The sequence below is a fragment of the Columba livia genome, chromosome 4 (assembly GCF_036013475.1).
Source record: "Columba livia isolate bColLiv1 breed racing homer chromosome 4, bColLiv1.pat.W.v2, whole genome shotgun sequence".
Taxonomy (NCBI): domain Eukaryota; kingdom Metazoa; phylum Chordata; class Aves; order Columbiformes; family Columbidae; genus Columba; species Columba livia.
In genome coordinates this window covers 29,843,842-29,865,778 of record NC_088605.1, presented here as the reverse complement: position 1 = coordinate 29,865,778, position 21,937 = coordinate 29,843,842, and the positions used below count along the sequence as shown (strand labels likewise).

The 21,937-nt window shown below is 40.5% G+C and overlaps 1 protein-coding gene across 1 annotated transcript; it reads left to right on the top strand.

The window, feature by feature from the left end:
* Window positions 1-871: 871 nt before the first annotated feature.
* LONRF1 (LON peptidase N-terminal domain and ring finger 1) lies at window positions 872-18,090 on the top strand. Its single transcript, XM_065060991.1, has 12 exons — window positions 872-1,771; window positions 7,628-7,746; window positions 10,163-10,285; window positions 10,844-10,990; window positions 11,453-11,690; window positions 11,774-11,864; window positions 12,714-12,828; window positions 13,390-13,511; window positions 14,642-14,800; window positions 14,909-15,071; window positions 15,434-15,583; window positions 16,862-18,090. The coding sequence occupies exons 1-12, from the start codon at window positions 1,147-1,149 to the stop codon at window positions 17,018-17,020; spliced, it is 2,211 nt and encodes a 736-aa protein (XP_064917063.1). The 5' UTR covers window positions 872-1,146; the 3' UTR covers window positions 17,021-18,090.
* Window positions 18,091-21,937: the final 3,847 nt, after the last annotated feature.

Genomic DNA, 21,937 nt, shown 5'->3' with positions numbered 1-21,937 from the left:
ACAAAAGCGCTCGACTGACTACTTTACACTTGTGGAAAACATAAGGTTTAATTGCACCAAGTGGCTGTTACGGCACAGCAAGTACACAGCAGCTCTGAACAAGGAAAGCATCGGACCCCATCCTATGCGCATGCTACGCCAAGTACTGGAAACATCCAAGAGAAGAGTGCGAACTACATAAACACTAAGGACAAAGAGTTTTTTCTTAATCTTGTAACTTTTATCGTGTCCTCCATTAAAAATCTATGGTAGAAGGAAAAGGAGCCGGCCCAAGCGCCCGGGCGAGTGTGAGCGGCAACCGCCGGGAGATCAGCCGCGCACGGGCTGCCCCACGGGCACGGCCAGGTGAACCCTCCAGGGCCCCGGCAGCCACAGACCCCGCGGGCCCCCGAGGCGCTCGGAGACCCCTCTCCCTGCCCCGACGGCCCGATCCCTTCGCGCTGGGCTTCCTCCCGCGCCCGCCACGCAGCCCCAGCAGCGCTGCCGACGCGCGACCCTCGCGGCCGCTCCTCAGAGCGGCGCCGCTCCCACGGGCCAACCCGGAGCTCGCAGGCCTGTACCTCTGCCCCGCTAAACCACCCTCCTCCCCGCCCCCCCCGGCCCCGCCGCACTGCCAGCCCCGGGATGGGGGAGGCGGAGAGGGCTGCGCCCCGGGCCCCGCTCCAGGCCGGGCTGCGCGGAGGAACGCCTCCCCGCCCCCTCTCCCCCCACCTGACTCACGCCCGGGCCGCCCGGCGCCAGCCCCGCGCCCCGCCCAACTCCCCGTTACAGCGCGCGCATGTGTCCGTGTTTTGTAACCTCCTCCTCCTGCCCGCCCCTCCGCGCGCCGCCCGCCGCCAATGGCCGGCCCGCCCGGCGATCAGCTGACGTAGCGCTTTATGTAAGCCGGAGGGGTGAGGGCGCGCGGCGAGGCGGTTTGAAAGGGGGGCAGCGCTGGGCGCGCGCCGCCGCCTCGTCTCGTCAGGGCGGGGGACCGCGGCCCCGGGTCGCGCGCGCAGAGGCGCGCACGTGATCACCTCCCCCCGTCCCCCGCCCGCGAGGCTGTCTCGCTTCCTGCTGCCCGCGCCGCCAGTGCCTCAGTGCCGCGCGCGGAGCCCAGCCCGGCGGCCGGAGCGCCACACCCCCCTCGGCGGAGCCGGGCAGCCGATGGCGTTCTCTCCCGTGGCCGTGGGCTCGGAGGTCTCACCGGAGCCGGGCGGCAGCGGGAGCCCGGGCGAGGAAGCGGATGGAGAGCGGGAGCTGCTGCCGCGACTGGCCGAGAGGCTGGTGCCCGGGAGCCGCCTGAAGGAAGTGGTGGGCGCGTCCTTGGCGTCGCTGTGCCTCGCTCCTCTCGCCGGACCCCAGCGCCTCGGGACCCTGGTGGACTGCCTGGTGCTGAACTACCGCCTGTGGCAGGGGCTGGGCTGGAGCCGGGACCGCGGGGCGGCGGCGGAGGGCGGGGGCGCGGCCGAGGGGCCGCTGCGTTGCTGCGGCTGCGGCAGGTTCCTGAGCGAGCCGGTGACCGTCCCGTGCGGGCACACCTACTGCCGCCGCTGTCTCCGGAGGGAGCTGCGGGCCCGCTGCCGCCGCTGCCGGGACTGGCTGCTGCCGGCGGGGGGCACCAGCACGGCCGCTGCCCCGCTGCGGACCAGCGTCGTCCTCAACCAGCTGGTGGAGAAGTGGTTCCCGGGCGAGTGCGAGAGGGCGAGGGCCGGGAGCCGGCTGGAGGAGCTGCTGGCCCAGGGCCGCTTCCGAGAGGCTTTGGCCGCCGCCAGCCAGGCCCTCCGAGCAGGTAAGGCTTGTGGGGAGCGGGCTCTGCCTCCGCCCGGGGCCTGGCCCGCAGACTCCCGCCCCTGTCCCGCCGGGAGCGTGACGGGCTGGGAGAGAAGCGCGGCGGGCTTGGGGGGTTGGAGGCGTGGCGGAATGGGTGCGTTGCGCTTCTTTCCTGCCCTTCAGCCCCTCTCGCCTACTGCTGATGCAGTTAGCGATCGAAATGGACCGATAAAGAGCAACCGAAGTTTTCTCGAGTTTGTGGAGAGGATTCAAGGAACTTCCCCATAGTCGGTAGAGTGGAGGGACCAGTTGCGAGACTTGTAGCGGTGTGGACCTCGGTTGAACATCGAGCCTGGTAGTGTGGTGCACTTCAGAGGCATGGAGCTGTGCCCAACATGGGCTGCTTCTCGTCTTCTACCTTCTACCTTCGCATGCTTTCGTGGGACTTGTTTACAAAACAGTTTGTGGGCTTTGTTTTGGTTTGTATGTAGTTATCGCTGTGCCTGGACAAGAAAAATTCTGTTGCTGTATTTAACCTTGTTTCCTAAGAGAGACCTATTTTCACAGTCTTAAGTGACACCAAGACAATTCCCAGCAGGCCGGGCCCAGTTGCATAAGCAGACAGGCGTGGAGGGGGACAGGTTGTGTAATGGCAGTGACATCATAGGTGGGTGTGGTTGAAGTTTTACACTGTGGAGAGAGGGTGCAAAGGCAGGAGGTAAAGGCACGGGTTTAGACTATGTTGTATTGGTTGCAAGCAGCGCATCTGAGACCATGAACACTTTGAGATACTGTCAGTTTTTCAGAGTTTAGTCTTTGTAGAGGGAGTCAAATTTGTGTGATCAATATACCTGGATGGATCTGGTGACAGCTTCCTTTATTATTATTCAACTATGGATTTTAACACTTGGTGACCCATGGGGTTCCGTTTTCATTTGTGCCACTTTATTTGTGTTCAGAAATTTAGGAATTAATATTTTTACAGATTAAGTGTATTATGTTTGTACAGTTGCCTGCAGCGGACAAAAACTAAAGGCTTGTATAAGTCTAATCCTTCCATTCTGTTCTGCAGAGACACGTTAGATCTAGCTCCAGAATAAACTGTTTTCAGTGTAGATGGGGTTAGATCTCAGATGTGTTTTCTGCCTTTTGGCAACCTCATTTAAAGAGGTTCAGTTGTGGCTCCCAATTCTACGTTATTTGCTAGAGGGTTTCCAAAATGTAGGCTATGGGACAGATGTGACCTGGGAAAGTGTTTGGTCTATTTTAAGTCTTGAAACTGTAAGAAGCGGACTTTTTTTTTTTTTCTATACATGTTCTGAACGACAACGTTGGCTCGTATAAAACAAACAAAAAAATGGAGTGAAAACTAAATGGCCTTCAGGGTACAAACTGGTGAATCCATTCTTGATCACAAATGTTTACAGGGGTCCTGTTTCATGTTTCAAGATTGTTTGGAAATAATAAAAGAGAAAATTAATTCTTTAGACTCTAATCCTTCTTTCATGGATTTAGCAATACCATTTAGGTGTCTGTGGGGAAAGAATTCTGATTCCTCTTGTTGTGGAGCTATATCTTAAATTTTGGCTTTAAAAACTGAGAATAATTATCAGCTGTGATGCTTATCCACTATTTTATTACTCAGATTTAGTACATGTGCTAGAATTAAGTTCTAGAAACTCAGTTTAAGATCCATTGTACAGCTCTTTCCTGCATCTCCTGTCCTGAGAACTATCAATATTCTAAGTATATTCCAAGCATTCTGGTGAAGATAGATAAATAACTTTATGAATCAGAATGCAGATGTACATTAAATGCCAATTTAGAGTTGTGGGCTCACAACTACGGACAGAAGGTAATTTCAGGCCAGTAGAGAGCCAAGCTGCTGATATGCTTTCGGTCTTCCTCCAGAACGTGAGTTGTTGAAAACACTTAGAGATGGAAAAGATGTAGCATAAGAAATATGTTTAAAATCATTCATGTTCTGTTTCAATGTTTCTTCACTGCTAGTTCATTTCTCTTTGTTTTTAATACAGACACAGAGTTAATAAGTTGTGATAAACATAAATCCTATATCCTGAATAAGGCATTTGCGCTAAACCTTTACTCAAGCGGCATCTTTTCATAATTTTCTTACATTGCTTGAAACATCTGAAAGAGAAATATTTGCCGTGGTGCAAAAGTGACTTTTGGAAAACATGAGGAATGTTAACATCCATCATGCAGGGGTTGAAATGAAATAATTTAGTTAAAGGAAGTCTATTGGATTAAAATACAAGTGCAGCTTGTCTTTAATCGAGTATCCTGACACACGCAGCTAATAGGCTTGAGTTTAGTCTGAATCACAAACTCATTCCTGCTGGAGTCCTCCTGTGTCAGGAGTTCTGTTGACCAATCAGTCTGTTCAAAGAAGAATAAACACTGAGTTCAGAGCAGTTTGCATAAGGTTTTGTCCAGCTGGGTTAAGAAAACCTACAAACATGAAGATTCCACAGGCTCTCTGGGCAACCTGCTCATGGTGAAAATATTTCTTCCTATTTCAAGTCAGAACAGCCCTTGTTTCAGTTTATAACCATTATCTCCTGTTCTTTCGCTGTGCACTTCAGTAAAAAGTCTTCCAGGTAGCCTCCTTTTGTATTCTGGAAGGCTTTGGGTTCTCCCAGGTCCTTCAGGAATTCTTTTCTACTAAACAAGCTGTGTTCTCTCAGCTTCTTCTCATGGGTTGTGTGTTCCAACCCTGGATCATTGGGGTGACCCTATAGTGCTGTATTAAAAATACTGTGTCCTAAAGATTTTTTGCATAGTGGTTGTGATGCGCATATATTTTATGTTAAAGAATTTGGGATGTTATTGAGAACCATATAAAAAGCATGCAGTATCAGATAGGATGAGGTATGGTCCATTTATTGGTATGCTTATGCTGACAGTAGTCAGGAGCAGATTCTTGGGAAGTAATATAAAAAAGAATGCATACTGAGCGGGTTATTGTGTTGTACGCCTTTGTATACTTTCCTGTTAATGTAATAATGGTTACACACAGTCCTGAACTGAAAGTACTTGGTGTCTTTTTGTGCTGGTTTGACTGAAAACAAGTTAATTTTCTTCATGCAGTTAGAAACCTTTCTTTTATGTAGCTAGCATGGTTGTTGTTTGGATTTAGTTTGAGAACAAGAAGATAACATGCCTGGACAGAGTTAATGTTTTTAGTTGGTCTGGTCTGAGCCAAGGCCTCTGAGCTCTGCCCACAGGTGTGAGGTGGCTGGGAAGTGGGGCGGAGATGGGGCAGAGCTTGACTGACACCCAGAGTGATCAATGAGAGTATTCTGTCCCATTGGTGTCATGCTTCATATTTAAGGACAGTTGGGATCTCCCGTCTAGTCTGGGAGCAGCTCGCAGTCGGGACAGAGACCTGTTTGGGAGTTTATTTCGGCCTTTTGCCATCCTGCTGTTTGCAGAGGCCTCTGGGTCTTTCTGCCCTTTTCTCTCTTCTCTCTGGGATCAGCTGTTTGGGGCCAGGTGCTGCTGCCTGGGACTGGCTGCTTGGTGCGAATGGAGTTTGTGAGGAATTGCATTGAGTATCTTTTGGTTCATACTCTATCTCAATTTTTTATATATTACTACTAGTTATATATTAGTGTTATTTTATTAAAATGTGTTTAACTAAATCCACAAGTTTCTCCCCTTTTATTCTCTCTCCTATTTGGAGATGGGGAAGTGAGAGGATATTGTGGTTATGTTGCCAGCTCAGGTTAAACCATGACACTTTTTTATAAAATTGCTTGTCTTTGGGTATGCTAGAAGTGACTGATTTCCATATTTACAATATATTGAGTTACTGAAATTGAAAATTCAAGTACAGATTGTGTTTCTGCTCTGTTTGGTCTTTGATCTAAGGATTTGGAATAGTTTTGCATCCTCCCTTTAAATGGCAGACATTAAAATGTATGCTGTAACATTGCAAAATGATGTTTTCACAATTGTAAAACCTAGAAATTAAATTATGGTTGCAAAATTTGACATGTAAATTTAGGACCTTTGGTCTTGCAACTGTATAGAATAATATGTTGCATTTATTGATCATTCATTGGCAGGGTTTGTGTGTTCAGTAGCAGAGTTGAGGTCCCAGTTAAACTCATTGGCTTAGCCCTTTGTTTTGTATCAGTTCAGTTCAAATCATGTTTTCCTCTTTGAAAAAGGAATGGACAGAACATCCACCTGCTGTAGACTTGAGCTCACATTTTTATTTTCAAACTGCCTTTCACCTTGCCTCCAGAAAAGAAGGCTTGGAGTTCCTCAGGTCATGTTATACACTTGAAAGTCTGAAAAAGATGAGCTCCCTCTGATTATGTGCGAATAGGTAGCTTGTTGGAGAACAAAAACCTGCACTTACTGCTATCTCTGAAGAAAATAATTTGGTTTTATACTAACTCTGCTGGACACCAAAGAGTCAAATACAACAAACAGTTGTATTTGAAAAAAACAGTTTGAAGAATTTGATCTGAGCTCCTGCCTAACTAGACTATAACAGCCGCAAAACACAAAGCCACAGGAAAGCAGGCTTCAGAGTTGTTCTGACTGCAGGATTGGTGTTTAAGTCAGTTTCCCAGACTTCTGTTAATACAAACATTTTATTATATCTAAAATAAAAAATAACTAAACCAGGTTTGGCAATATTTGTATTTGAAGGGAAACTGTCAACTCAAAGACACCTCTAATCAGAAGGGAACTTTAGTTTCAGCTGTGAACTCTTCCATCAGTTTTGATTTTCTTAACTCTTTCTTCTCCATTAGATCCTTCCACTTATAGCATTGTGGATCTAAATACAAAGCAATGTGCTGGAATACAAGGAAACATTGACCAGTCTGGCTTTTAGATGTAAAACAAGATAATATTGGAAATTATGACATTTAGAAAATACTAAGATAGAATATTGAATTGAAATGATCTCTTCCCAAGAAAACCTTTTGAAACAAACTTAAAGACCTATTTAATTGTAGTATTTTTTACAATAGGCCAATGTTTGACTTGTTTATCTCGTTCAATGAAAAACGCAGATGTAGTTTTTTAATGAAATCAAGAACAAAGCAGTGTGCTGGCATTCTCTCCAAGCAACAACTACAATTAATTGTGTTATGAAAACCATAGTTTGAGGCATGGAGATGCGTGTGCTTCCCATTTAGAGGCTGCTTTACTAAAGTGCAAAATACTGTATTTTGGATGTGAGATTTACTGAACACATACTGATGTTTTCCCATTGCAGAAGTTCCACTAGTACAGCTCCTTACAACAGGGCTGCCAGGGGGTGTTAAGGGCTTTCTGGTATTGGCTGTCTCTTTTCAGACCACAGTGATAAAGCCTCCTTCTGGTACTTACTGAATGGGAGACCCTTGTGAAAGTAGCATCTGCATTTCCTGCCATAGCTGGAAGGGGTTGGGCGTTATAAAAGCAAATGTCAGTCTAAAGGAAAATTTGAACGTCTGAAAGCAAACTTTATAATATTTATGTGAATTCACAGAGTTCTGTAGTTTTGAATGGGTGTACTGTAAAGCTAAAGTCTCCTTAGTCCTCAGTTTTTGTAGTCACAGCAGTATTGAGCAATACTTTATTCTGCTAGCCTCAGTCTTAGATCTTTTAAAATATATTTTCTTGTTGCAAGATACATTAGGTGGTCCAAAATTTGATCTTTACCTTGAAAGACATGAGCCTGGAATTACTGCCACTTTTATTACCCAGACACTGGGCAGCAGGGGAGAATGTGCTCCAGTAATTTTGAAAGTATGATACAAAAAGTGTTATAACATATGACTATGAAAGCATATCTAATTAAAAATTAGACATTTCTGAATTACTAAAAATGTTACTTTATTTTCTTCAGATTCCAGTGACTTGATGCTAAGAATTTACAGAGCTGAGTCGTATGTTGGCCTCCAAGAATATAAAGCAGCCATAGAAGATCTAAATTTTGTTATTTCTAAAATGCCAAATTGGCCAGAGGTAAGTTGATATGAACTTTTTGAAAATCTGTGTTTATCTATAAAATTCATGAATTCTACGTTATACTCGCATCAAGTTGAGAATGTAGGTCTTAATCATTAGCTTGTCAGACATGCAAAATATTAAAAGGTATCTTAAATAGTTACTTATATGAGACAGGTCATTGATGAGTACAGCAGGCCAGAGTTCATTGATGGATCTACTTGAAACTGTTAATTTAGCCTTCATCAAAAACTTCAGGTATTTTTATTTTGTATCACAACATGAGATGGGGTCTTTGGACAAAGGCCTAAGTGCAGTGGAACTGACTTCTTGGGAAGTATTATGAAGTATTTTTGTGCTGTCTGTAGTTACTTGTTATTGATAATTTTATTTCTTTATAAGAACACTTCTGTGTGTTATTTTAAGAAAAATTATTAAATATTTACAAACTTTAGCTTAATGTTATTGGACTGGATGGTTGGTTGAAATTGTGCAGCCAGCTTTAATTGCTTGAAAGCTGAACTTCTGAGGCCTGTATGTTTGGTGGGTTGGTGTAACTGAGTTTTAAAATTTCTTACACTACATACAAGTTAGTCCTTTTAAGGCTCTGCACTTCCCTGGGGTATTTATGCTTTGTATTTCACAAAGTCGGAGCACGTTAAGCATTATCTGTTCCTTGAGAATATCACATGAGATGAGCAAGCACTGTTGCCAGTCAGGACCGGAATTCTTGGCTCTATGTTAAGTCAACATTTCTCTCATATTTTTTGAATTTTATTGGTAAAACAGTTTGCTATATAAACAGGACAACACAATTTTCTTTTCCAAATGCTGCTAAAGAGTCAGAAAATATTTGACATAAGCAATAAATCCTTTTGTAATAATATTGGCTAAAAAAACCCCATAAACATACGTTTGGGGCCTTTTTTAGTGGCTCCAATGTTTGGCATTGGGATAGTTTATGGTGATGTAACCTGTAACAGCTGGAGTTTGGAGGTTGCTTTGTTTATTTGTTCATTTTTATTAAGAGAATGACACTTTGTTTTAGTTTGGAAAGTTTTTCTTCAAAAAGCCCAAAGAAACTCAGTGGTAACTGAGCTTTGCAAATACTGCAGGCTTCTGGGAAGTCACTGGCCCTCAGAGGTGTAAGATGCTGCATGTTGCAGCACTGTTTGAAATCCAAGCACAGCAGGAGCAGCAAGACCTTGCCACACAAGAGGAGATAACTTGCTGCTGTGTTCAGCAGTTCCGTGGCTACTGTCAATTCAGAAAGCATCCTGCTTTTTGCCTCTCAGCCTTGGTAGTACTGTCTGTTTTTTTCTGTATGTTTGGAAAGAAACCTCGCTTCACTTAACTGAGCTTGGTTTGGTTGATTCCTCTAACGATTCTTATCTCTGTACAAAAATAAACCGTAAGAGGCGGATTAGCATACTTTCCTGCTTCAGGATACAGTTTAATGAAACTGCCCAAATCTGTCACAGATGATGCATGCCCTCAGCTGACAGCCTTGTTTAACAGGTGCTACTGTTAATACTGGCAGTTGTTCTGTAGAAATTGCACTCCATTGTGGGGGGGGTGTGGGGTGTTAGTGTTTTGTTTGTTTTGGTTTTTTGAGCTCTGTTTCTGGCCCATTGTCCAAAATCTCCTATACAACTAGATAATGGTGTTTTATATAACTTTTGTTAGATAACTTCTTTTCATCCAACTTGGATTTGTATTACTACAAATGCAATTTTTTTAAAATGAGATAAGTTGGATAAGGGACTTCTTAGTTGCAACGTCATATAGGTAGGTTCAGCAAAATTCAGTAGTCTTTTTTTCCCCTCTTTTTTTCTTTCATAGGAAATAGTATACAAACATTTATTTCCTCCTAGCTGCTGGCTGGTTTTCAAGAATAGATATAGTTGGAGGAAGCAATTCCAAAAGTGCATTGTTTTGTGTTAAGGGTATAGATTAAGATGTACGGTTGTGTGGATTGTTTTGTTTGTAGTTACGCTTCTCCTGCAGGCTGGAACCATAAGGCTTTTAACAAGTCAAAGGGCAAGAAGGGTATTTTGTAAGCTGCTGTGTGAGGTACTGTACAAATTTGCATTTGATGTCCTTCTTCTTCCCCTCCAAAGGCTCACAGAAGGGGAAATTAAGGCCTTTTTTAAATTCAGCACTAGTCAGGTTTTTAACCCTTTATGTAAGACAAAATAAATTAACTAGAAGGAGACTAATACCAGTCTATCCCATGAATCTTTTCAAACACTGTGGGGGATGTATGTTAGACAAGGCACACAGATCACTCACACTGTGCACAGCTGGAGTTTGTTGAAGATCTACATTCTTTTTGTCATGGAGGGTTCTAATTCTAACTCTGTTGTAATGCCTGTGAGATGAATACTGCAGTTCTACATACTCTAGAGATGTTTTGATGGTATCTGCTTTTCAGGTCTACTTCCGGAAAGGAAAAGTGCTGCAAGACTCTGGCTTTGTACGTGATGCCTTACAACTGTTTCTACAGTGCTTAGCCCTTGATGAGGACTTCCTTCCAGCCAAGCTAGCAGTAGAAAAGGTAATTTTATTTATGGAACTGTGTTCCTATCTCTGACTTGATTCCTTTGTAAAGCCTCCATTGTGGTAGACTTTGAGCATCTAAAAATCTTTAATACAAGCAGAGAGGGTTTCAGTGTCAGACTACTTCCTTTCAAGATATATCATACTATGTTGAAGAAATAGTCCTAAATGAAAATCTAGAAAACTGGAAGGTAGGCAGCAAGTTAAATGTTCTAAGTTGAACTCTTTCATGCCCAGAATATAACAGTTTTTCTTTTATAATAAGAATTTACATTGGAAAAGCTGTGTGAGGCTGAATTGGTAATGTCTGACTTTGTTGAAGAGCTCACTCACTCATAGTAGAAAAGATTTCTAGATAAATTTCTTTGTAGTAATATAGGTATGTAGGTTTCTGCTTGTTCTCAACTGTTCTTTCTCAGTTAGTGCTTAAATAGAGCTCCATGTATGATAATAACTTCATACAGATTAAATTATTGGTTTTGGTATCTAGCCTTATAATAAAGCTGTATCTAGATCCTCTGCCATTATTATGAACATTTAACTGCTTGTTTTCTAGACATTGTGTGATGTGCTGTCACCAGAGAAGTTAGGAGAGAGTCTGAAGGAATCTGCTTGGAATTCACCACGTATTCGAAATAAACCTTTTGTACTTGGTTCTGAGATGACTGAGTCTTACTGCAACTCACAGCTTTGTCCTGAGCAGGTAACAAAAACCATAGGATAAGTTTTCTCTTTGGCTGATATGCAAACATCAGAAGTTCTGATATCCTTATTTGTCATAATTATTTTCTAGCCTAAATTTTTACTTTTTGAAATTGGCTAAATTGGAAGAAAAGAATTGTGGTTTGGGAGTAATGTATTTTCATTTGGAGTGTTAGGCTCCTCATTCCAGTGAGCTACTTATTAGAAGGTACTGAGATTTTATATTAGTGACTTCAAAATAAAAACAAGTAGAGTTTTTCTTCATCTTTGAAGCAGATGAAGATTTTTAAATCGTTAATGCTAAGTAATTTTGAGTACTGTCTTGACTTACCAGATTTATTTAGTTAACTAATGAACTAACTGTGGAGATCAGTTTGACTACTATATCTTTGCATGTTCACATTTTACATACTTAGATTTGTGTTACTTTTTAAGTACAGTTCAGTTCATCTTACTATTATAGAGTTTAGGAGGATCAGATATACTGGAGCCTGTCAGTGGAAGCTTAAATCGTGCACAGTCTGCCCATGCTCTTAACTCAACAAAAGACCTTGCCAAGGAAGATGGCTTAAAGAGAGTGTCTTCTGAACCCCTTCTCTCTGGCCAAGCAAAAGGTGCTTTGTTGAAAAGAAAGCTTTCCTTTTCAGAGCAGGATACAGTTGTATGTGAAGATGGAAGAAACAAACACAAAAAGCAAGGAGGTAAGCAGTCACTTACTTTTAAATTTAAAGTATTTACTGTCTTGTGCCTTTCTTTGAAGGAATATTGTCTTCTTTTTCCTTAGAAAGTGCAAAAAGGGACACGACACTGGCTTTTGGAGCAATTCCGGGGGATTTGATTGATGTGTCGGATTTTGAGTGCTCTCTGTGTATGAGGTAAGATTCTCTCCTTGATTCAAAATTTCCATGATAAATGCTCTATTAAACGTATAAACTGAGGTACTTATAAATTGTGATGACTTCTGATATTAGTCAGTGATGTTTCACCTTTCCTCTACCCTTGCAGTTAAGTCCTTATTTAAATGTGTCACTTCCTACAGTGCTATATAATACAGCATTATTTTAATCAAAGTTGCCTTTTAAATAAAACTTGACATTGTTGTTAACTGGTAACCTTAAGTACAGGATCTTTTGCAATTAAATATTAGGGTTTTTTTAAGTCAGTAAAATTATTTAACGTTTTTTGGGAAGGCTAATGCTTGGAAGCATTGCTTGCGAACCTCATATTTATCTAGGAGATGTAGATACTTCAGAATGTTAGTCTGCTTAAATGTAGCTGATGTATTTGAAAGGTCTTATTGAGTTGTCTTGATTTTTTCAGAATAAACACCTTAAAATATAGGATGTATGCTAAACTATTCATAGTTATATTACTCAGATGTAATAACTGCTATTAAAGCAGTTTAGCTCCTCAAATAGTTTTTAAATTTTGCTTATTATTAATCTCTATGTACTAAGACTAAAATCTTTGTACTTTGAGATAAATGTTCAGATATTTAGTGTTGTAATGTCTAGATTAATCGGAAAATAAAAAATTAGTGTTGTGGTGGTACACGGAAGCAAACTACAGTATAGAGGAAAAAGCAGAATAAGGAGACATGGGTTTAATTTTTCTCTGCTTTGTTACGGTATAACTAGTCTTAAAAATTAAAGAGGTTGGTCACTGACTTATCTAGCAAAACACATGCTTGCCATGGCATCTAACTTCTAATAACTTTGTTTCAGGCTATTCTTTGAGCCGGTGACAACCCCTTGTGGACATACTTTTTGCAAAGGTTGCTTGGAACGGTGTTTAGACCATGCTCCTCAGTGTCCACTCTGTAAGGAGAGTTTGAAGGAGGTACTGTTTCTCAGTAGAGCTCACAAATACAAATATATAATTTTAAAGGCTGTTTCACTTAAACCAAATAACTTGGGTTCACTTGGGTTATGGAAAGGAAAAATTTGAGACTAACTTTGTCAATATAGGTTGATTAGGTTTGCCTCTGGGTCTTAGTTTTAAGTTTCTGTGACCATCTGCTTTACTTGTGTAATTAAATCCTGAGTGTTTGTAAATGTTGGTAACTATGCAGTAAAACCTCTCTGTGATTTATGTACACTTTCCTTATTTGTGTGGCTGTATAACCTGGGAAATCAATTCTGTGTCTGGTAAGCAAAGAAGTACAAATTGAGACACTTGAGTTCTCAGATACAAAGAACTAAAATAGAGAATCTAATTTTTAAATATTGGAATAACATTAGGTGTTAAGTAATGAAACCTAAGAACTTCAAAGCTGTAAGTTTTCATATGTTTAAATCTGATTTATGACACATTTACTTAAAACCATGATATACTAAAAGCTGCATTTTCCTGAGCTTTTTGTTAATATATATGAAAATAAATACTTTTAATTGCTTACAGTATCTCGCAAGTAGAAAATACAGCATCACAGAACTGCTGGAGGAATTAATAATGAAATATTTGGCTGATGAATTATATGAGAGAAAAAGAATTCATGCTGAAGAAACTGCTGAACACTCAAAGTAAGCTTGTTGTCTTTTATCTAGAAAACTTGAGAGATTAGTATGGAAATCCTTTTAAAAAATGTTTTATAATTTTCCTGATTGTTAATAATGGCATATTTTGGATACAGGAAGTATAAAGACATGTTAATTTGGTGTCTTAAAAATGTATTTCAGAAAATTAACAATTTTTAACTACTGTGGAAATAAGAGAATCACACTTTGACACTTCAATAGTAGCAATGTGAGGCTCTCAAGTCCACTAGGAAACACATTTGCCCTTCTGTTTCTTTCTTTGTGCACTGTTGCGGAGCCTCAGTTTTAGCTTTGCTTCTGTTAATGGAATTGTTCTCTTGAAGTGGCTGCTGAGTCTCAGATACCTGGATTTCTTTCAAATCAGTTCATGACAGATGTGGTGAAAAGAAATCGTTGGGATTTTTTTGTAATCTTGATGGTTAGTAGAGTTCTTCAGATAGATAAAGCATCATGTGCTGTAGATATGAATGTTGGAAGACTATTTGAAACTATGGCTTGTGCAACTTATATAACAGAATCTATACATTAGAATGATGAAAGGTATTAAAATTAAATACCTGGTAATGTTTTAATGGTAACTTGTTTATATCAACTGTACATGCTTGATGAAATAGCATAAAAAAATAGGTTTTCAGTTAGTCCTGCTGAAAAAAATAGCGAGGTAAAAATTATGCTCTGGGTTGGGTCCCGTGATCTGGAGTCATTGAAAACAATTTCAGTGGTCACCTATCCACTATGCAGCTGCTGCTATATCTTTTTAGTTCCAGGAAAGCTGTGACTGAGGGCATAATGGCTTGTGTGGTTCAAACTAAAACAGAGTAACATCTCTGGCCCCAAAACAAAGCCCTTCATTCCCTGATGAGATACTCACTAACTAGGCAGCTATGAGGTTGTTGTCCAGTGGGTATTCAAATCAGTAACCAAGTATTCAGTCACTGCTACTAGTATGTGTTTTGATTCTTTATGAAAGTTAATACAATGTGCTTATTATTGAACTTTGAAAAGAGTGCTTTATGACCTGAAATATGGCAAACATACTGAAAAAATGTGTTGTCTTGGCATAGTACAGTGTTTAGATTCTTAAGCCACATATTTCTTTTGATGTTCTCTTGCAGCTTGACCAAGAATGTTCCAATGTTTGTTTGCACTATGGCATATCCTACTGTGCCTTGCCCTCTGCATGTGTTTGAGCCAAGATACCGACTAATGATTCGCAGAAGTATGGAAACTGGAACTAAACAGTTTGGGATGTGTATAAGTGATTCTCAAAACGGGTAGGTTTACATTTAAACTTACCATCTCTTATGTCTCTTTTTTATTAATCATAAAGTATGTCCTTTCAGAAGTGTATAATTGCATTATTGACAAGGTCCATTTTCTAGTTTTGCAGATTATGGATGCATGCTGCAAATTAGGAATGTTCATTTTCTACCTGATGGACGGTCTGTTGTTGATACAGTTGGTGGAAGGAGATTTAGAGTTTTACGGAGAGGGATGAAAGATGGTTACTGCACTGCAGACATCGAATATTTGGAAGATGTTAAGGTATCCAGAACACTAAGTATTTACTAGTATTAGTATCTCAAGATTTTCGTTTGATTTGTTCTTAAGAGCTCAGTTTCAAATTTTTAGGTCCCTAGACCACTAGAAGATTCAGTGCCAGCATGTGGAAGAAGTAGAAGCTAGTTTAATTTTTTGTTTTTATTTTTATAAAGTAAGAAAGAAATACTTTGGGTTTTCTTTGAACAATAGTTTGCAGCTGTAACTTTTTAACTTCTTTACTATTCAGGCATTAGCAATCAAAATTTAGGAGAATGCAGTTGAAATTTAATGTTTCTTAATTTTAGTTTAAACACCTTAATAGTTTATTTATCTCTAATGATATTTTCATATCATTCCTCTTACAGGTTGCTGATGAAGAACTAAAGAAACTGAGAGAACTTCACAACTTTGTTTACAATCAGGCCTGCAGTTGGTTCCAAAACTTAAGAAACAAATTTCGCACTCAAATTCTTCAGCACTTTGGGCCAATGCCTGACAGGGAAGAAAATATACAGGTGGGCCATCATTTAGTATCAATGGTTTGTGTAAAGCTGTTGAATTCAAATGGGGAAAAACCCTGTTGTTTTTTTTTTCCATGTGATGTGTGCAGGCAGTAATCTTTGGCAAAAAGGTAATCACAAAGAACACTTTCCTACTGTCTGGGCTAGTGCCATAAATCGCTGCAGCTGCTGGGATTTGACAAATGTTTTTTAAGAAAGTAGCTACAGCAATCTATTTTAATGGCTATTATATACACTTAATGAAGGTTGGTGAGATCTGAGAGTGTGGAGGCTGGAGAAAAACAACAATTGAAAATATGTAAAATTTGGCTTCCAAAGGAATATGTATGGAGTGGGATATTATGAGAGCCAGTCCTTCACTTATCTGCTACATACTTTAAAACAATCTCTGAGTACTATAGATGCTGTAAAGGCCAGTGCATTAATTCAGAAGTGACTTTAGAACAATTTAATAGAGAAAAAAAGATTTAAAACGACATACTGGGAGGAGGAGTAAGTGCACAAAATGAGGCTGAATAGCAGGACAGCAATGCTGTGGGTGTGTACCTGAGATTTAGAACAGAACACGTATGTTGACTGTGATACAGGTGAAAGAGAGAAAATGTCATCCTGAAGTGTACTACTACCAGTAATGTAGTAGGTCATTTGAGGTCATTAATCTTCTCTGCAGTGATATGGCCTCTGCTGAGGAGTGTTATGTCCAGTTCTGGGTGTGACATCTAAGGCTTGGTGTAGATAATTGAATAAAGTACAGGGAAAAGTTACATAGTATGTTTTATCAACTTAAAAGAAACTGGTTAAGTAGTCCTGCTCTTTCTAGGAGGTAATGAGAAGGGAGTGGAATTGGTAGGTGATGCAGGAGTCCTTCAAATATAACAGAGACAATTGTAGTAAAAATGTTAGGCTTCAAGAATATTCAAGCCTTGAGTATCGCATGACAGGCAATGGATTTAGTTTTTAGCAGGGAGGTTTTTTATTAGGTAACTGTCTTATACCTAGCCATCTTTTCCCAAAGAAGCTATAAGCTTCCGTTTTTGTCTTAAAAATAATTGCTTTATCAAGCTTAGCTTAAATGTACTTCAACTTCTCAGCTTGGGGAGGGATCAGAAGAGATCCCTTCAGAACCCTTCTGATCTCATGGATCTGGAATTCTCTAGTTAGTATCGAACTTTAAACTAGTTTTTGTTGTTGACAACTTTGTCTTTTGATGTTTTTGTGTTAGTCAACTATACTATCTTGATTTTGGGTAACCAGCTTATCTTTTATTTTTAGGCAATGCCCAATGGTCCTGCTTGGTGTTGGTGGCTTCTAGCTGTTCTTCCAGTAGACCCCAGATATCAGCTGTCAGTTCTCTCCATGATGTCTTTAAAAGACCGTCTGATAAAAATCCAACATATACTCACATATTTTTCTAGAGACCAGTCCAAGTGACTAACCGCCTGGGTCTTCCTGAAAAGTTACTCTGTTCTGGTTGTAGTAGCAGCTGGAGTTTTGCTGCCTTTTGCACATCTAGCACTGGTTTGAGAAGTGTAATGGAACTGCTCTTCCCCACGCTCCTGAGTTCCTGAACCATGTGGTTCTCTGAATGCACACTTCAGCTGTGAGAGAAGACCACTGATGATTGCACAGTCAATCCAGCTAGATATGTTTCTCACATTATCTACATTACAATTTGCACTATGTAGAAGAGAACATTTTTGAGACTTGACCGTTTTAGCCACTGACTTTTTAAAGCTGTGGGAAGTGCAGGAGTTAAGGCTGACAGTCCAAGTTTACAACATTGAGGAGGTATTAAAGTTTTGCAAAAGTTTGCCTCAACTGTTCTTTTGCTGTTTGCACAAATATTTGAAATCTAGTATTGAATGTCACTGTTGGATATTACTACTCTTGTTAAATTATCTTGACCATGAATATGGCACCGATTTTTAAGTTATCTTGTAAATGTATGCATCACAAAACAGGTGACATTATGAACTGTATGCTGAACTGAGAGCCAATTTTAAGGAACAAATGCAAAAAAAAAGGTACTTCTGTCTGAAAATACTTAAACTGTGAATATGGTTTACATACCTAGGCCTGTACATGTTAAAGAGGAAACTGAAAACTCAATGCTAGTACCGGTTACACTTCTACTGGGCTTTTCAGGCTGGTTGTTCTTCCAGAGCGCACACTTAGTGTCTAGAGCTTAGAAGAAATCTTAGAGTGTGCGTGTGTGTGTGTTGGGGATTGTGCACCCAGGATTTAAAAGCTTAAAGTTTTATTTGAACTTTTTAAGTTGGTGCAAATGTGAGTTCTATGCCTTATTCATATCAATAGTAGAGCACACTGCAGTGGCCAGGTTAGCATCATGCTGCCAATAGGTACTTTTTGTAATTAAAGGTTTGCATATTTGTGAATATGTCTGATACTGGCATTCTTGTATGTAAATCATTTGTAAAGTATTTCTTAAATCTTGCTTTTGCTAATATATTTAATTTTCAATAAAAGCTAAAAGTTTGTAATATTTTTAACTTTATCAGAAACTAAAAAGCTTCCATATGCTTCTGTTCTGGGATCTTAAGTAAATCCAGGAGCAGCTGTTTAACCTACATCAAGGTTGTGGGCACTTCAGGATGTAATTGGGAGGTACATAATCTGTCTCTGATAGAGTACCTGGCTCGGACTGATTATTGGTCAGACAAGTGTCTTGCTGGTGGCCTGCTTTTTGTATCTACTTTGTTTAAATTAAGGCGGTTCAATGTATGAAATTTGCATTTCACAAAACTTAAAAGTTGTGGGAAACTGTTTTTGCAGAACACTTAGGTGTTTCACAGACTTGTTAATCAGATGCAGTGGCCTTGTTCTTTTCTGGAGGTTAAGGCTTGAGATACTACAGGCACCCAAAAATCGGATGGATCATTTTTCATGTGGGCTTCTGTTTAGGGTAAATTTACTCTTTATTGTATGAAAAAGGTCCTGGATTGATATTTGGAAAGCTTTATGTGCATAATAAAAGAAGAAAGGTGATCCTCCATTTCTCCACCTCAGCACATAACCTTAGAAACTTAGTGTTTGTATCACCGTGATCTTCAAAATGCAGGCGATGGGATTTTTTTTTTTTTTTCTTGTCAGAGAAAAGTCCCTATAGCCAGGCTTGAAATACCCAAAATCTAATGTTGTGTTTTGTGTGTTTTATTTGTTTGGGTTTTTTTTCTTGCTAAGAGCTTTTATTTTGAAATTGAGTATTCCCTAGTCTGTTGGAAGATGTGGCTTCTAGGCATTTTTATACTTTCTTTTGAGTTTTTAATAAAATAAGCATTCAGATAAAGTGTCAGTTGGCTTGCACTGCCCTGTGCATATATAAGTTCTAATTCTGGAACTGTAAACCAGGCAAGAGAAAAATTTATTAAAAAAAAAATGAGCAACAACCACAAAAAAGCAGTTACTGGAATTAACACATGCTGCATTAAGACTGGTAAGTACTACCCTTCGGTAACTATTCCACACACATAATCCTTGTGGGTGCTGTTGGGATTGATATGGAATTGAGAATGGGGAGGAAAGTTTTTTTTAAGAGGCCTCTTGAGGTTTTTTTCTAGTGGTTGTTTTGCGGTCCAGACTTTCTCACTTTTTGCAGTTAGAATGGGGCAGAACAAGCTTGCCTGAATGTTTGCATAGACATTCTAGTAAATAGCTCAGAGAGGTACCATGCTATACTTTGTACAAACAAAGGCAAATAGCAGGATTTCACTATGGAGTTTAAAACATTAATTGTACTAGAGATGGTACAAGTGATGTAGCTGAAATGCAGTCAGGAGTGCCTGTGAGGATGTGACAGGCTCTCTAGGAAAACAAGTTTTGAATGTTAGAGAGAAAAAAGTTAGTAAAGAAGTCTTTTTACTTCTAGTTAAGGGGTTTTATTTTGTTTGGTAAGATAGATGGAAGAAGGTTCTATATTGGAAATGACTTACAAAGCAGACTGAATACGAACCTGTACTAGCTAGAAAGTTGGCCATTTACTACAAGTTTACTTGTGTTAGAAAAGGGAAATGATGTAATGGGAAACTGGGGACAGGTATATTAAGACAAATAGAGTCACTTTCCAGTCTAAATAGAAATTTTCTGGAGCTCGGCATCTTAAACTACTTAACTATATCATCTGTTTGTGTGAGTGTTAGTTCCTTGCGTTCAAGGCTTTCTAGTCTGCTAGGAATATTTTTATTTCTATCAGCATAAAGAGCTATACAGGGTGCTTGGCAAAGTGGGCTACCTTCTCTCTGATGCTGCTGTAAGGTGCTGGTGCTTGTTTGGGGGTTTTCTATTTTCCTTTTGGTTTTGTTTGTTTGTTTCCCCCATCAGACTGTACTTGGTCTTGGTTGAGGGTCACTTGCTGAGGCTGCCACAGCCCATTCTCTTTCCTTTGCCTCTTTATCAGAGCTGTTTGTCAGACGTTCCAGCCTACTGTCCCCTTCTGTATGAAACCCGGTACCTTGGAAGCCACAAGTTCCTGTGACAGCAGCGTGTTCTTTTCTGTGAAAACCTCCGTTCTTGAAAAGACTTGAACTTGATGCTTGATATTCTCAAGCATATGTTGAGCTTTTGACAACTTACTTGGTCTTCTGTTTTTTCTGTCATGATATCCTCCTGGTGATGACATCTGTCATCAGGAGGGGAGAAAGTGAGAGAAAAGGTGTTATTGTTAATTCTTCCAAGTTCCATGCAAATATATCTGATTTCCTTCTTCAAGAAGTTTTGAATTTTACTTTGTATGGGGAACAACAAACCTTCTGTCTTCTCTAAGACCTTCTTTACTCTCTGGACGTGTAGCCTTCAGGAAGCTCCCAGTGTGGTTGAGATGATATTTCATAGTCATCACCATTCCATCCCAAAGAAAGACAACAGGACATGTCTAAGGCCTGCTGCAAGACTGCCAAGGCAGAAACCCAAAGCTGTAGAAGCAATGGCAGTATTGCTGTGATCCAACCCCATTAAAGTTATTTAAGGAAACAAACTGAAACAGTGTGGGGGAAAAAGGGGGTAATTAGGATCTTCCCCTCCTACAGATGTCCACATGCCTGTGACGGTTAAAACACTCTTCTAAGAAGTAACAGAAAAGTTTTTATTGCTTTCGCCCTGTAGAGAGGGGATTAAATCCCTTATAACCTGGGAGACTGTTCTAGCCTGCACTAAGTGTATTGTGTTTTGAGTGCGTAGGTATGACTTTGAGATCCTGGCTGGAACACTGACCTTGTGTGTCTTGATGAAGCACTGGTGAGTAAGAGGCTGTTCAGCTCTGTCAGGATCTACAGTGCTTCTGCAAAAGCACAACTGCAGGTGCTTAAGTGGTAGGGAAACTTATCTCCAAAAATGAACTTGGTGGCTTTAGGTCCCACTCCCTCAGGTAGCCAATGCACAGCAGCTCTGAGGCTCTGAGTTTTGAATGCACATATATTTGAAATGGAATAGGGATTATAGGGATTTGAGAACTGGGACTGCAAACCAATTCTAGAGGTACTTAAGCTCTGCAGGAAACTCAGGGTTTTTTTGTTTGGTGTTTATTTGTGTGTGTGTCTTTTGTTTCTTTTTAAAGAACTCTCTCTGAAAATCGAAAGTTCTCTTGTATTTATCTTCAAACAAGTCTTGATTGCTTGAATAACCTTTATACCTTATTTTTGTGTAAGATTTTTGAAGTTTTGAGTAGGGCAGTGTGCTCTGAAAATGCGTATGACATGCCTGCTGCAATGTGATCCAAATACCAGGTACCAGGCACCTCTGGTTTCATTTTATAACATGGCTTGAGGTTTCCTTTGGACACCATTTCACAATTCAGTTGCATTGCTAAAGAGATCATTTGGGCTGTGAGAAAAGGTTCAAATGCCCACTCCAGTGTGGAAACAGTAATGCTTTTTGAATAGCTTTCAAAAGGAAAGGCTTCAAAACCAGGAAGTGTCTCAATGCCATCCCCAAAAAGTTCAGACCACATCCTCTCTTAGGCCTTCAATTCACTTTTTACAACTCTCCCTAGTCAGAGGTTATTAAACCCACACCCTTGGTGTCCTGGAATGGTGCTTTAATCTTTGAACTGTAGATGGAGGATTAAATCAGCGGGAGCCATGGCTGGCTCTGCCCTCACATATTTTACAAAAGGGCTTTTTGAGTTTGGGGTTGGCTTTTTTTGGAAATGAAATGGTACTATAGAGGCTGCACACGAGGTGCCACTCACCAGTACCTGCAGCAGCGTGGGATGTAAAGCTAGACCTACCCTCAGCATTTCCTTCTGCGAAGTCTAAACACTCCTTGCTGATATCTTTAAAGAAATTAAACTGTTAAGCAGGTAGCTCTCCTAATTGATCTAATCAAGGGTCCTAG

Coding starts and splice junctions, on each gene's coding strand:
- LONRF1 (XM_065060991.1), top strand. CDS start 1,147: ATGGCGTTCTCTCCCGTGGCCGTGGGCTCGGAGGTCTCACCGGAGCCG. Junction 1,772..7,627: donor CAGCCAGGCCCTCCGAGCAG/GTAAGGCTTGTG, acceptor TATTTTCTTCAG/ATTCCAGTGACTTGATGCTA. Junction 14,801..14,908: donor ATAAGTGATTCTCAAAACGG/GTAGGTTTACAT, acceptor TCCATTTTCTAG/TTTTGCAGATTATGGATGCA.